The 16528-nt window shown below is 39.3% G+C and overlaps 1 protein-coding gene across 1 annotated transcript in view; it reads left to right on the top strand.

Moving 5' to 3' along the window:
* The window catches only part of GLUD1 (glutamate dehydrogenase 1), a 46527-nt gene that overhangs the window by 19030 nt on the left and 10969 nt on the right, over nucleotides 1–16528 (top strand). Inside the window, exons 2-5 of the mRNA XM_037049390.1 lie at nucleotides 6242–6322; nucleotides 6856–6911; nucleotides 9900–9963; nucleotides 13470–13564. Coding sequence (XP_036905285.1) covers nucleotides 6242–6322; nucleotides 6856–6911; nucleotides 9900–9963; nucleotides 13470–13564 — 296 coding nt within the window. The remainder of the gene's footprint in view (nucleotides 1–6241; nucleotides 6323–6855; nucleotides 6912–9899; nucleotides 9964–13469; nucleotides 13565–16528) is intronic.

Genomic DNA, 16528 nt, shown 5'->3' with positions numbered 1-16528 from the left:
TGTATTCATTATAAGCACTGAGTAGGGGAAAGTAACTTTTTCCCCCACTTAAGACAGCAAGGAAAATTAAATTACTCTAAAACGTAGTGAAGAATGTGCTTGGTGTGTAATAGGAGGAATACTAATTAATAGCAAACTATTATAATATGCCCATTAATTTGTCTTAAGAAATAAGAAGATCAAGCCTCATTAAGCTTGTTCAAACAACTATCAGGTTAGACTTTTAAAACTATGCACTTGCCACTACTTTGCAATACTTCTAATAGCAGTTAAAATATTTGAAGTATTGCCTCACATGCATTAACCTGTGCAATCCTAAACTGGAGCCTAAGAACAGTGTTTATACCTCCCCAGGTAACAAAGTGCAGACACCAGAAGATGCTACTGGATGGGGTCACTGGTTAGGAAGTGCTGGACACTGCATCCAATCCAGGTTCCTGGCCTATTGTGACTTTCACATTTTATTTTATAAAGATACAAATAGTTGGTCTTAGTGATACTTACAAATTATATTTTTTTGTCTGGGTACTTTTTAGGTTTCAGTATTTTTGCTGTTTAGATATTGAAGAAAGTTTTTAACAGGGACTTAAATGGGGAAGGAAGCAAGCTGTACAGACATTTGCTGTATACTAAAAAATAGTAATCAGCTATTACTACTATTATTTCTCAGATTTTTACTTACATTTTATTGATTATGCTATTACAGTTGTGCAATTTTCCTCCTTTGCCCCACATCACCCAGCATTCCCCACTACCGCAGACAATCCATATACCTTTATTTATGTCTATGGGTCACACATATAAGTTCTTTGACTACACTATTCCTATACTGTACATTACATCCCCATGACTATTCTGTAACTACCAATTAGTATTTCTTTTTGATGTTGTTCTCCCCTTTATCCCCCCTCCGCCCTACACTACCCCACCTCACCCCTGAACTCCAGCATCCCACCCACCCACCCCCTTAGTTCATGTCCATAGGTTGTACATATAAGTTCTTTGGCTTCTGTTTCCTGTAAGATTCTTAACCTCCCTCCATCTATTTTATGCCTACTAATTATGCTTCTTATTCCCTGTACCTTTCCCTTCCATTCTTCCCCTCCTCCTCCCCACTGAAAACCCTCCATATGATCTCCATTTCTCTAGTTCTGTTCCTGTTCTTCTACTTGTTTCCTTGGTTTTTGTTTTTAGGTTCAATTGTTGATAGTAATGAGTTTGTTGTCATTTTATTGTTCATAGTTTTTGATGTTCTGTTTCTTAAATGAGTCCCTTTAACATTTCATATAATAAAGGCTTGGTGGTGATGAACTCCTTTAACTTGACCTTATCTGAGAAGCACTTTGTCTGTTCTTCCATTCTAAATGAAAGTTTTGCTGGATGGAACAATTTTGGATGTAGGTCCTTGCCTTTCATGACTTGGAATACTTCTTTCAAGTCCCTTCTTGCCTGCAAGGTTTCTTTTGTGAAATCAGATGACAGTCTGATGGGAACTTCTTTGTAGGTAACTGTCTCATCTTGTTGCTTTTAAGATTCTCTCCTTATCTTTAATCTTGGCTAATGTAATTATGATGTGCCTTGGTGTGTGCTTCCTTGGGTCCAACTTTTTTGGGACTCTGAGCTTCCTAGACTTCCTGGGAGCCTATTTCCTTCACCAGATTGGGGAAGTTTCCCTTCATTATTTTTTTAAATAAGTTTTTAATTTCTTGCTCTTCCTCTTCTTCTGGCACCCCTGTAATTTGATGTTGGAATGTTTAAAGTTGTCTCAGGTTCCTAATCCTCTCCTCATTTTTTTTGTGAATTCTTATTTCTTCATTCTGTTGTGGTTGAATGTTTATTTCTTCCTTCTGCTCCAAATTGTCGATTTGAGTCCCATTTCCTTCACTTTACTATTGGTTCTCTACATTTCTCTTCATTTGCATAGCCTTGACTTTTTCCTCTGTTTTGCAACCATACTCAGGCATTTCTGTGAGCATCCTGATTACCAGTGTTTTCAGCTCTGCATCTGATAGGTTGGCTGTCTCTTCATCACTTACTTCTATTTTTGGAGTTTGATCTGTTCTTTCATAAGGGCCTTTTTTTTTTGTCTCAGTGCAGCTATTACAGTTGTAAGGGGTGGAGCCTTAGGTATTTGCCAGGGCCGGGCGACCCAGGTTGCTGCCTTGTGACACTGTATATGGGGGAGGGCTCAAGAGGGAACAACACTGCTTGCTTGGATCTTGGCTGGCTTTCAGTCACTTCCCCTACTACCCACAAGCAAATTGGGCCCTTCTGGTGCTGAATATTGGGTGGGTGGGTTTGTGTACATTCTAGGAGGCTAGAGGTTTCTCTCATTGCTGCAACCCCCCACAGGTTTTTAGTGCCAGAGGTTTTAGGCTTTATATCCCTGCATTGGAACCCTAGGTTGTGTGGTCTCTTTTGCTCCCCAGTTTTTCTTCCCAGTTATCCACATGCAAATCTGTGACCACCAGTCGCCAGTCCTCCAGTCGCCTTGTAGCGTATCCTCTCTACCCCACCTGCCCATCTCCACCCCTCGTACCAGTCTGAATCAATGTTTCTTCTTTAACTCCTTGGAGACTTCCATACAATTCTAATTTTCTGACAGTTTTGAGTACTTTTTGTTTTTAAATTTGTTGTTGTAATCCTTCTTTTGGTTATGCAAGGAGGCATAGTGTATCTACCAGTGCCTCCATCTTGGCTGGAAATCCTATAACCAGTGTTTTGAACTCTACATCTAATAGATTGCTTATCTCCATTTTGTTTAGTTCTTTTTCTGGAATTTTGATCTGTTCTTTCATTTGTGCCATGTTTCTTTGTCTCCTTAATTTGTCAGCCTCCCTGTGTTTGTTTCTATGTATTAGGCAGAGCTGCTCTGACTCCTGTCTTGGTAGCGTGGCCTAATATAGTAGGTGTCCTATGTGATCCAGTGATACAACCTCCCTTCTCACCCAAGGTGTACTCTCTGTATGGACTGAGTACACCCTCCTCTTGTAGTTGAGCCTTGGTGCTGCTGACAGGTTAATAGAAGGGATTTATTCAGGCCAGTCAGCTACAAGGATTGGCTGTGACCACTGACCACCAACCTCTGCCCTCTGTGGAAGATCAGCTATGCAGGGGCAGGGTGGTGGTTCTCCAATATGGTGTGTAGCTGTCTACTGCATGTGAAGGCTCTGGGTTTTCCCAGGTTATGCAGGCCAAGGTCAGTCCCCACCTGTGTTTGCCCAGGTCCACCCTGTATGAGCTATAAAGCAACCTGCAGATGGCTGCTTCTTGTGCTGGGCTTAGACATTTGCAGGTGAAGCCAAGCTGTGAACCTAGTCTGGCTACTGCTAGTGCCAGGCCCAGGCCACTTAGCAATAGGTACAGGGGGCTGGGGCTAACTGAGGTCATCTGTTGCTATGAAGCATGAACCAAGACCATTTCCATTCTTACGGATAAACTACTGTGAACAGCTTAGGTGGGCCTATAAGTTGGATGAGGGCTGAGCCCTAGAGGATCTCCATGGCAGGGCAAACTGTGTTACCAGGTTGATGGAGTCTGTTGGAGGCAGGGTTTCAGAGGAAGAACAGTGGCCTCTGCCCACCTTTTTGTCTGGGAGAAAGCTGTCCCCCAGCTCTCACCTTGTTTCCAGACATTTCACTTCCTCCCAATGTGCCACCAGTGCCTTTCAAGCTGCTACCTCGGCATAAAGCTCAGAAGGAGAAAGTCTGACTAATTCCATGTGTGGGTTCTTTAAGAGGAACTGCTTCTAGAAGTTTCTTCCAGCAACACAATCCCCACTGGTTTTTGCAGCCAGAAGTTATGGGGACTTACCTTCCTAGCACTGGAATTTTGGGCTGTGGAACCTGGTGTAGGGCTGGGACTCCTTGCCCCTGAGATATCCCTTGAATTTTTATTCATCACATGTGGGCGTCTCTGCGTCTCCTCTCCTCCAACAAGTCTGGATGATTGTGGTCTCTTTAATTCCGTAGTTTTTGGACTTCCATTCAACTTGATTTCTAATGGTTATCATTCTTAAATTTTTTTTCCTTTTTTAAAAAAATCTTTTAAAGCACTTTATTTTGTAAACATTTTTTATTGTGTTTTTTTAAAATTTAATTGTTCAAGTACAGTTTTCTGTCTTTTACTCATTCTTAAAATTTTAATAATGGATAAGTTTATTCCACAAATATTTTGAGAACCTATTACATGTAAGATATAGTTGTTCTAAGAGGTCACCTTTCTCAATATAATTTATTTTTGCAATAGGCCAAGAAAATATTCATCTCAGAATTGGCTCTTTATGATTACAAGAAAAGATAGAATCATCTTAAAATAGATTATCTATGTATAAATATATGTTTTCTGGGATATAAGAAACTAGCTTTTAAAGATTACTAGGGGGGAAAGGTACAGAGAATAAGTAGCATAGATGGTAGGTAGAAAATAGATAGGGGGAGGCTAATAATAGTGTGGGAAATGTAGAAGCCAAGAACTTATGACACATGGACATGAACTAAAGGTGGGGAATGTGGGTGGGAGAGGGTGTGAAGGGTGGAGGGGACTGAAGGGGGGGGAATGGGACAACTGTAAGAGCATAATCAATAAAATATGTTAAATAAAGAAAAATGACTAGGTAGCCTGGCCCGGTAGCTCAGTTGGTTGGAGCATTGTCTGTATACCAAAAGGTTGTAGGTTCGGTTCCTGGTTAGGGCACATACCTAGATTGCAGGTTTGATCTCCAGTTGGAGGGATGTATGAGAGGCAACTGATCAGTGTTTCTCTCTCTCTCTCTCTCCCCCCTCCCTCCCTGTCCCTCTCCCCCTTCCTCCCTCTCTCACTTTAAAATCAATAAATTGTCTCAGGTGAGGACAATGATTAGGGAAGTTTTCTGAAACTGCTAGTTCATTTGATACTGTATATTTCTATCTGAAAACTTTTTCCCCCAGAATTCTTTGAGACATGCCTGGGTTCCTTATTTCTTGTGACTCTCAATGGAAGTAGTAACCAGCCTCATCCAGATACCCTTCATCACACACAAATATAGGGTCAGGAAGCCCCTCTCACTGTGCAGTCAGACATAGCCTCACTCAGCCTTCTTCCTTGGGGTCAACAGGCAGTGGACTGTGGAGTACATAATGTGGCTTAACTCTGCAAAACTTAGAAGGGTGATTGGCCAAGACCCCTAAAGCCAAAGTAGTGGGCATACCTAATTTATCTTTCTCCTCCACCAAACACCTACACTTCTAAACATGGGCGTTGAGACTTAGAGTTTTTTCGTTTGCTTGGCTACCTCCCAGAATCCTTGCAGAAAGATGAAAAGAATTGCTCATCCCCAGGAACTGCTCAGCTTTCTCATTTCTTGGTTGACAGAGACTAGCAGCCCTGGGCCATGCGGTTCAATTGGTTGGAGCGTCATCAGGTAACCAAAGGATTGCGGGTTCAGTCCCTTGTCTGGGGATGTATAGTCCAGGTCCTGGCATGTATAGGAGGCAACCAGTCAATTGATCTCCCTCCCTCTCAGTCTCTCTCTCTCCCTCCTTTCCTCTCCCTCCCCTTCTCCTCCCCCCCCCCCACCCAAAGCAATGAGAAAAGATACATTCTTGGGTGAGGATTAAAAAAAGAGGCTAACACTGGTTGAGGGAAGTAATAGGTAAGGCTCTCTGAGTATACCCGTTTGAAGCTAAAACTTCTGTTTAGATATCTGATATCCAAGTCAAATCTGTCAAACTCATTGACTATCCATTTGCCCATATATGTGTTATCAGAAAGCAAAATTCTTAAGCTCTCTGCTACCAAATTACCCAATCCAAAAAGTGTCAATAAAAGAAAAATACAGCCTTTGCTGAGGTAGTTGCCTTCGTAAAAGTATTTAAAAACTTTCATTTCAAGGTAATTTTCTTGTGAAATTGTAGTTGCTATTACTTCTCATTGGGTTTTAAGTTTCTGAAGGACAGGACTAGTTCTTATTTCTCTTTGAATCCCCAGGAATTCTATTTGATGCTCTTAGCTACTCCTGCCAGAAAGCAAAAACTGGACTTCAATACCAGTCGTTTTCTCTTGGCTATCAGAATACTTAGAATCCAGTGCTCATCTTATAGCTCTTTCTGCATGGCTACTTTGAGTGTTCTTGGAAATAACCAGGGTGTACAATGTACAAAGTGTGGACATTTTCAATTTATAGCATGTTTTTAACCTGTCAGGATGTTCTAAATGCATCCCCTTCTTTCTCACACTCCTTCCTTTTTTTAAACACTACCAGGTATTCGATACAGCACTGATGTGAGTGTAGATGAAGTAAAAGCTTTGGCTTCTCTGATGACATATAAGTGTGCAGTAGTTGGTAAGTGATCTCTTTGTTGTTACCTAATATGAATTCTTTGGAGAAATATGTTTATATTTAAGATCATCTTTAATATGTTAGAGAAATAAACTATAAGAACTCATTTTTTGTTTGTTTCAAAGTTTAAGGCTTGTATCATTTTTCCATTAGTGTTAAGATTTAGTCTTTTAAATGGAGGACTTTTTATAACAACTAGTTGGATTTTTTAAGTTGTAAACCTTTGTTTAAAGCCCTTTTAATATTCTGTACATAAGACCAAATCATCATAGAAGGAAAATAAATTTGTTTTTACTTTCAGAAGTAGCAGAGTATACTGATTAAATATACATTGTAACTTGCCTAGGTTTATGATTTCTGTTTACTAGAATTTTAAAGTGCAGCATTTTAGAAGAGATCAATATGAATTTATTGCCTGAATTTTCTGAAATTAAAGCTTAAGGTATTACACATTTTTATGATATAGCATAGTGCCTTCTTCCTTTTTAATTTATAATCCTTTATATGGAATAACAACTTTCAGCCTTCTATTTCAGATGTGCCATTTGGGGGTGCCAAAGCTGGTGTTAAGATCAATCCTAAAAACTATACTGTAAGTATCAAAATGACATTTGTACAGGTGGTACATTTACAAAGGATTTGAAATTTTTAGGTGTCTATGTGTCCCCCATACTGGTGAGATTAATGGTCTCTATTGCTTTCAAAAGGAATGGAAAAACAAGTAAATAATTAACTCATTGAATGTTTGCCATATAAAGTCACCTGTTTAACGTCAGTGTCCTTTTTCATTTTCTTACTTGGTTAAAAGGTAATTAATACCTTCATATTCTTAGGCAGTTATATCCATGTTTATAAATTACAGTGACTGAGATTTTTGTATCAGGATCTCAGGATTCTAGTAGCAAGTGTCTTAATTAGTCTGGTAAAAATCTTATTATTTATTAGTTCCAAAATAATTAGGCCAATTGTTACTGTGTTTTATAGTACCAAATTAACATCTGTATACAAACATAATAATTATATATCATTTTATTCTTTTAAAAACTTTCCCTTTAAATGAAATCTTACCATAATCATGCCTTTCATGACTTGGAATACTTCTTTCCAGACCCTTCTTGACTGTAAGGTCTCTTTTGAGAAATAGGGATTGCCCACAGGGTCTTGCATTAATAAAGAGAACAGGAACTGGGATTTGAATCCTAGTTCTACTCTGTTGTTTGTATAACGTAATTTCTGTTCTCTTTATTTTCTTATCTTTATTTTTTATTTTTACTTTATTTTTTATTTCTATTTTTTAATATATTTTATTGATTGTGCTATTACAGTTGTCCCATTTCCCCTTTCATTCCCCTCTACCCTTCATGCCCCCTCATACCCACATTCCCCCACTTTAGTTCATGTCCATGGGTCATACATGTAAGTTCTTTGGCTTGTACATTTCCCATACTATTCTTACCCTCCCCCTGTCTATTTTCTACCTACCATCTAATCTACGTATTCTCTGTACCTTTTCTCTCTCTATCCTCCCACTCCCCTATTTATAACCCTCCATGTGATCCCCATTTCTTTGGTTCTGTTCCTGTTCTAGTGGTTCCCTTAGTTTGTTTTTGTTTTTGTTTTAGGTGTGGTTGTTAATAATTATGAGTTTGCAGTTATTTTACTGTACATATTTTTCATTTTCATAAATAAATCCCTTTAACATTTCATATAGTAAAGGCATGGTAATGATGAACTCTTTTAACTTGACCTTATCTGAGAAGCACTTTATTTGCCCTTCCATTCTAAATGAAAGCTTTGCTGGATAGAACAATCTTGGATGTAGGTCCTTGCCTTTCATGACCTGGAATACTTTTTGCCAGCCCCCTTTTGCCTATAGGGTCTCTTTTGAGAAATCAGCTGACAGTCTGATGGGAACTTCTTTGTAGGTAATTGCCTCTTTTTCTCTTGCTGCTTCTAGGATTCTCTCCTTATCTTTAAACTTGGCTAATGTAATTATGATGTGGCTTAATGTGTTCCTCCTTGGTTTCAACTTCTTTGGGACTCTCTGGGCTTCCTGGATGTCTGTTTCCTTTGCCAGATTGGGGAAATTCTCCTTTATTTGTTCAAATAATTTTTCCACTTGTTGCTCTTCCTCTTCTCCAGCTGGGTATCCCTATAATTCGGATGCTGGAACATTTTTTTAAAGATTTTATTTATCTTTAGAGGGGAAGAGAAGGAGAAAGGGAGAGAAACATCAATGTATGGTTGCCTCTCGTGTGTCCCCTGATGGGAACTGGCCTGCAACCCAGGCATGCGCCCTGACTGGGAATCAAACTGCGATCCTTTGATTCGCAGGCCTGCACTCAATCCACTGAGCTACACCAGCCAGGGCCAGATGCTGGGACATTTAAAGATGTCCTGGAGGTTCCTAAGCCTCTCTTCAGGTTTTTTGAATTCTTGTTTCTTTATTCTTTTCTGATTGGGTGTTTCTTTCTTCCTTCTGGTCCACACCCTTGATTTGAGTCCCAGTTTCCTTCCCATCACTATTGGACCCCTGTACATTTTTCTTTATTTCACTTAGCGTGACCTTCATTTTTCATCTAATTTGTGACCAAATTCAACCAGTTCTGTGAGCATCCCGGCTACCAGTGTTTTGAACTGTGCATTTAATAGGTTGGCTACCTCTTTATCACTTAGTTGTATTTTTTCTGGAGCTTTGATTTGTTCTTTCATTTGGGGCTTTTTTTTTTTTGACAGCTTGTTACATAGTGAGGGGCGGAGCCTAAGGTATTTACCAGGGTGGGGTAACCTACTTTGCTGAGTTGTTGATGCTGCATGTGAGGAAGGGGTCTGAGCGGAAACAGTGGCACTTGCACTGCTCTCTGCCGGATTTCAGTCACTTCCCCTACTTCCCAGAAGCAGAGTGGGCCCTTCTGGTGCTGATTCTTGTGTGGGTGTATTTTTGTATGTTCTAGGACCCTGTGGATCTGTCCAACTAACTCTGCTGTGAGGCTGGTAGTTTCTCCCGGCACCTCAACACTCACAGGTGTTTTCAATCAGTGCTTTCAGGCTTTATTTCCCCAGTCTGGGACCGAGGGTTATGCAGTCAATCCCACTACTCAGTTTCACCTCGTTTATCTGAGCATGAATGTCAGACTGCCTGGTCCGCCAGCTGCCATGCGTGCTACACCCCATTCCACTATCCACTGCCTCACTGGGGCGGCCAGTCTCAGCCTTTCCATGAGCTCCCTCTGCCCCTCCTACCAGTCTGGATGAAGTGTCTTGAACTCCTTGATTGTTGGACGTCCATACAGTTTGACTTTCTGCCAGTTCCAGTTGTTTTTGGTTTTTAAATTGTTGTTGTCTTCCTTTTGGTTTGTGCAAGGAGGCACAGTGTGTCTAACTCCATCTCCGTCTTGGCCAGAAATCTATTTTCTTATCTTTAAAATGGAAATGCATGCTTTATGGGTTGCTCCAAGACCAAGAAAATGCATCAAAGTGTCCTATAAATAGAAATACGATGCAATTATTTTCTTTACAAGTAGCTTTTCTGTTAAAGTTTTTTTTCATTGATTTTGTTTTTATTTATTTTTCTTTACAGGATAATGAATTGGAAAAGATCACAAGAAGGTTCACCATGGAACTGGCTAAGAAGGGGTTTATTGGTATGTGTTTCCATGTAGGTTTTCCCATAGAATGGTACTATCCGAAAAGTACCTAATTGTCTTAATTTTAACCCCTGCTTTTACTTATACATGAATTGACAGAGTTGCCCTTTTTACTTTGAGAACCTGGGTTGTGTGATAAATATGGTGAGATAACCTAGATGTATTTATGATACATCCCTACTAGAAAAGTTCAGGGGCCCAATATGCATGGACACCAAGAGAGGTCACGTGCACCTCTTCTCCTTGTACATAGTAAAGGTTCTTGGTCACTATAATAACATTGTACATTCCCTATTGCAACTTCCAGAAAGACCAAGGCCATACTTTTAGGAACTAAATAATACTTGTATTATAAACATTTTTTAATGTGTAAAAAGCAGTTTTACACATCCTGTTTTGATAGCAGTGAGAAATCTGATGCCTTTGGAATTGGAGGGTTAAACATACCTTTGCCTTCAAAGCAGTGGGCACAGGCAGAGAGGTGGGGAGGCTCATGCTGATAGCTCACTCTGCCATCACTAACTGATTTTGCAGATTCCTGAGATTCTTATTGTTTGTTATTAGGAGTTTTTGCCAGACTAAATTTCTGAAGGTACTGATCTTCATTTGGCTGATGTTTTTGTATCACATTAATTACTATTTGTGTCATATGTTCTTTTTGTTAGGAATATTCTTTTCTGATGAATAAGTATTCATCAATCTTTTAATTTTCAAGCACTGAGTCTTTCTATATATTTCTTACTCTAGAAATATTCTGATTTGTTTTAAAAAATAAACCAAATTACTTGGTAGAATATTTGCCTTCTCAGCATAGTTAAACTAAAGAGAACTAACATGGGAAAGAAAATCTACTTATCTTTTTCTGCCCCTGTGCTACTCTTGCCCAGTATTTCCCCCACTGTTGTTAAGGTCCTATGAACTTAAGTTTCATGTTCAGCTTATTGATAGCCTTCATAATTTTTTATAGCACATTTCTTCTTCTTTTAAATCTCAAAGTACTTTAATAGCCTTGAGTGGTTTCATACTTTATTCAGTTGTATTTATTGTCCATTATTCAGAGTATATTCAGCTTAATTTTCTCTGTATTGACAAGTATCTTAGAGCTCCAAAGGTTAAAAACTGATTTATTGAAACACTGAAAGCTTATGTACCAGCAGTTTGACTTCTTTGCTTATATGCAAAAGCCTCATTCCTCATCACCCACAGTGACACTAAACTAGATCACTAGGCCTAGGAATCTTCAGAGAACAAGACAGAAGCAAAAGGATTTCTTTTTCTCCTTTCAGGGCACAAAATTATTACTGGGCAAACTGGTGGAACTGATGTTATTTCTGTTATTTTCTGACTCCCCTGTAACCATATTAAGTATTCTCTTCCCATTTGTTTAGGTTTTTAATTTCTTTCAGTGATATTTTGTAGTTTTCAGTGTACAAGTCTTAAACTCCTTTTTCAAAGTTTGTTCGTAAGTATTTTATTCTTTTTGATGCTGTTCTGAGGAATATTTTCCATAGGATAAAGTTTGTAAAAGATTGGTGTTAATTCTTTTGTGTGAGTTTAGATATCACCCTTATAAACTGTTAAGTTTATAATCATTTGCTTCATAAACTTTGTTTAAAAAAACACCCTAATGTCTTCAGTAGAGCCCTTTTGTCAGAGGGTGAGACTAGAATATGGCATTAATCCTTAAATATGAGAATTGTATGGGGTGATGATGGGTTTGGAGAGTTAGACTTCATAAGATTTATAAGATGCCTACAAAAAGGTACAAGGGCACAGAGTTACAGATTGGGTAGGGGAGGTGTGCTTGAGTATAAAGAGTAAACCTTGACCATTTCAAAGTTGTCTTATGCTGGTTCTGTGTCCATTATATCATAACTTGTGCAAAAAAGTTCAGTATCTAGGACCTTGGCCCCTGAAATGTAGAAGAATATTAAAATGTACCTTATATTGCTGGTTAAAAAGTAAAAATTGTAGAAAAAACTTGAGCCCTGGGTGGTGTGGCTCAGTGAATTGAGTGCCAGCCTGCAAACTGAAAGGTTTAATTCCCAGTCAGGGCACACCCCGGGGTTGCAGTCCAGGTCACCAGCTGGGGGCGTGGGAGGAACAACTGATCAACGTCTTTCACACCAGTGTTTCTCTTTGTCTCTTCCCTCTCTCTAAAAATAAATAAATAAAATATTTTTAAATTAAAAAAAACTTGAGTTCTTAGAACAAACTTTATTTTGGGGGAGACTTAATAGTTTTACCAAGTTGTTTTTTGTGGGGTTTTTTTTGGTAATGATATGAGTTTGTATTATACAATGGAACAATTGTATAATAAGGCTGAAATCCAAACATAGTGAACAAGTTTGTGCATCTTTTCCAGACTGCACACATATGTGCACATGGAAATATATGCATAGATATTATACATATATAGAGTTATATAAATGGGAACATATACATGGTATGTGAGAATTACCTATTTTCTTGTGTCTGTTTTGGTGATTATGCCAAGTCATTTACATGGACATACACCTTCCTTTTATTCTGTTTTTTTAATATTTTATTTTTATATTTAGAGAGAGAGGAAGGGAAGGAGAGAAACATCGATGTGTGGGTGCCTCTTGTGTGCCCCAAAGTGAGGAATTGGCCTGCAACCCAGGCATGTGCCCTGACTGGGAATCGAACCAGAGACATTCTGGTTTGCAGCCCGCACTCAATCCACTGAGCTACACCAGCCAGGGTGTCTTTTATTCTATTTTTTATAGAAGTATTTCTATGTGTTTCTGCCTTTACAGATTTCAGTGGGCATCATTTAACACATTTGTATCTGAATCTCACCGTGGCCATCAGTAGTGTGTTGTCAATGGTACCTGTTGCTGCTTTGAGCTAACTTGTTATCCTCCAACTTTTTAGTTGACTGTGATCTGAGAAATTGAAAGCCAGGGCCCAAAACTTTATATACACTGAGTAAAGCTTTGGATAATAGTCAAAGCAGCATTCTGTTATGGATAAAAGTAATATGGGACGTACACAATTGCTTCAGCAATGTGTCTTTTTTCCTTCCTTCTTTTTCTATGCACTGAGGAAGGTGTACATCCCCCATAAGGGGTATGTTACCTCATACACATATACTCTCTAACCATAGCAATCTTATTTATTGGAGCAAGATGGTATTGTGATCTCTGATTGCAGTTTAAGGAACTGAGGTTAAATGGGCTGAATTGATTTGCCTGTGCTTACCGAAGTCCTATGGAGTGGTTTATGTCTGTGCATAGCTGTCTTCCAAGTAAATGCCAGTGGGAGAAAGTTCCATGTAATATTGTGGATGTATAAATTCAGAAGTGAAACATTTAATACATATAATAAGCATTTCTTTGACTTCAATTAGTTACCTAAATGAAATGTAAAGTTTTCTAGCCATGGTAGCTTTGTTCCAGAGAATTACAAGGATCTTTGTGTTTGACATGAGTTTATCTTGAAAACTGGTTCAGTGCCCTTTCCTTTCCCTATGCCCCCAGGTCCTGGCATTGACGTGCCTGCTCCAGACATGAGCACAGGCGAGCGGGAGATGTCCTGGATTGCCGACACCTATGCGAGCACCATAGGGCACTATGTAAGCACCCACCAAAAGGCCTAAGGCTTCATTTGCCATCTCTAAGAAATAACAATTTATATTATATGTGAAAGTAGAGAATCCACTGGGTTTATCACCTCCCCTTTAATCATATCTTGATTTGCATGTTATTTTACTTCTCTCTCTATTCTTATAAATGTAGTAGACATGGTTTGAGCTTTTTCTTAGATGCCACCCTATCATGGGGGCTGGGGTGGGACCATCAGAGAAAGATTACCTTCCTAAGCAATATGCTGTCCTAAGACACTAGAAAGAAATAAAGAAGCTTTCATTTCTGACTTTTCCCCTTAAGAGCTTTGATTTAAAGAGAAATGAAGATACATCAGCAAATAAGGTATGGAGATAGTATGATACAAGGTTAGAGTTATGGTTTCTGAAACAAGGTTTGCTGGAGGAGGTATTTGAACTAGACCTTGAAAATGGATAGAATTTGAACATAGGGATTGTCTGAAAGTAAGACTTATTTAGAAAGGTTGTAAGATAGTGAAGAGGGTAAGTGGACCAAGACAAAAATATTAGACCGTGGTGTTTTTGTTGCACCCTTTAGAGGGGAACCTTCGATGCTGACCCTTCCTTAGGGGACGTTGGGCTGTACTAGAGCAAAGAGATAAACTCCTTCATAGCCCAAGAACCATAGGGGCTGGGGAGAAGCATTGGTACCTGGCAGAGATAGACTCGGCCAGACTGGATAGGATGTGTGGGATCAAGGAACAGAACAATATTCAGTCAGAGAGAACCAAAAGGACTCGAGTGTGGGGACAGAACAGAAGTACTGCCACTAATAGAGAACACAAGAAGAAAAACTTCTGTCTCTAAAGGGATAAAGCCCTAGAAAGCAAACATTTAAATGGGAGGAAGAGAAATGGAATTGAAAAAAAACATCCATTTGAAATATATGCAGAGTACCTACTATGTGCAAAACTAAGTATAAGCAAAGTGTTCAGTGCAATTGGAATGGATACTAGAAGTTTAGATTCTATGAAAAGAATAGTGGGAGTCTGACCAATTCTTTGGAGGTAAGATTAGAGAAGGCTTCTTTGAAGATGAGTAGACATCAATAGGGGAAGGGCAGGACAAGGGTTAGAGGCAGGAGGAAACACCTGAGTAAAGGCGCTGATGTGCAAAAGAGGTAAACTTGAGAGAAGACCATGGTAATGAGAGCAGAGAGTGAGATTGTAGGACCCAAGAGAAGCCAGCAGAGGAGGATCAGACCAGATTATCACCCTATCAGTGAGAGGAGAACTTGGATCTTTGTCCCATAAACAGGGAAACTGATGACGCATTAATTGTGAGCAGATGTGTGACACAGCTGAGTGTACATTTTAAGATTCTGTGTGTGACGAGAATGGTATTGTTGAGGGTCAGGATCCCAGAAAGTGAGGTGATGTTAGCCTGCCCTACCATTGGAGACAAATGGGCAGATTGAAGAATGATTTAAGGGAAGAAAGCACTCAGATGTAAAAGAATGAGAATCACTTATAGCTGTGTTGTGCATGTTTAGGGAGGGGGGAAGTTTCTGAAGAGAGACCAGTTCAGCAACGGGCTTATCCTCACAGCAGTGAGTTGGGAGCCACACTTCAGGGGTGAGTCAAGAGAAGGAAGTAGGGTGTGAAGAGCAGCTTCCTCTTTAAGGAAAATGCACTGGAGAAAAGCAGAAGGTAGACAACTAGAAAGATGGCTGTTGTCCAAAGAAAAAGATTTCTGTTGTTTATTTAGCATTTGATTGGCTTTGGGCCACAAATTCATTGGTGTAAGACATAGGTGATATAAGAGAAATATAAGATGATAGATGTAGCAAAATCTTCCAAGGGAATAAAGGCCTAGACAGTTTTTTTAAGGGCCCTAGAGGAAAGGCCAGCCTTGGAGAAGAGGAGGAATATTTTTCATCCTGAGGGAGAGAAAGGAGGCTTGGCACCCAGTGGAGGAATTTGCAGTTCAGTCTCATTTCTGGAAAAGTACAGTCTGTGGTAGGAGCATGAGCATAAGCCTGGATTCTGGAACTGGCTCCTTCCCACACTAGCTCTGTGACCTGTGGCAAGTGCCTCAGTTTCCTCATATGTAAATTGGCAACAATAATAGTACTTCATGAGAGAGTCAGGGGAATTAAATCAGTAATAATAATACAATGTACTTAAAATAGTACCCAGCCCTTAGTAAGCACAAAAAATAAATTTTATAAATACCACATAGTGTCAATTGCACACATCCCCTGAAGGAAAACAGAGCAGTATGAGACACTTCAAAGAATTTTGATTTCCCAGAAAGGATGTTTTTCTCTGTCATCTTTTTATATTCAGTGAGCTCTGGGTATGGTCTCTTGTTCTTTTGTTCTTTTTAAGCAAGACACTAGATTGAAGAATACAAAATAGTAGGCAAGTATATTGTTATTCATAGCTCATTCTCAGTGGTGGCAGCAAAACAAAGTTTTGCGACACTCTGGCAGCTAAAACCTTGGACTATGCTGGTAATAAGACTTTTTCTTCTTCAAATGATAAGAAATTCAAAATCAGTACTTCAGGAAGCCATAGTTTTTGTTACTTATTTCCAGGTGTGAACCTAAACCATGCAGCTTCTTTGGTCTATTCCCACCTGGAAGAGCCACTGTTGAAGGGAGAGTTTATTTTCCTCTCTGGGTTTACGGGACACTTGGGTATACTGGGGAGCTGGGTGCTGGCACCATGCCTGACCTCGCAGAGGACTGCTGTCAGCTCCAGCATTTGCATTTCCACTGTTTAAAAGCACTTGGCACTAGGTTTGCAATTCTGTATTCATAAGCGTTAATTATTCATGGAAAAAACAACTGTGGGAAAATACTAATTCTGTAAATTACTTTACTAGACTGCTTTTTTAGCTTAATTTTATTCTTTTTGTTGGTGATTATACAAGTAATACAGTTCTTAGTTATCTCTGTAAAAATATTTAAACAATACAGAAAAACAACAA

This window comes from Sturnira hondurensis, unplaced genomic scaffold (assembly GCF_014824575.4).
Source record: "Sturnira hondurensis isolate 20B ecotype Veracruz unplaced genomic scaffold, ASM1482457v3 Scaffold0006496, whole genome shotgun sequence".
Lineage (NCBI taxonomy): Eukaryota > Metazoa > Chordata > Mammalia > Chiroptera > Phyllostomidae > Sturnira > Sturnira hondurensis.
The sequence above is the reverse complement of the archived record's forward strand: the minus strand, read 5'-3'. Positions and strand labels throughout refer to the sequence as shown.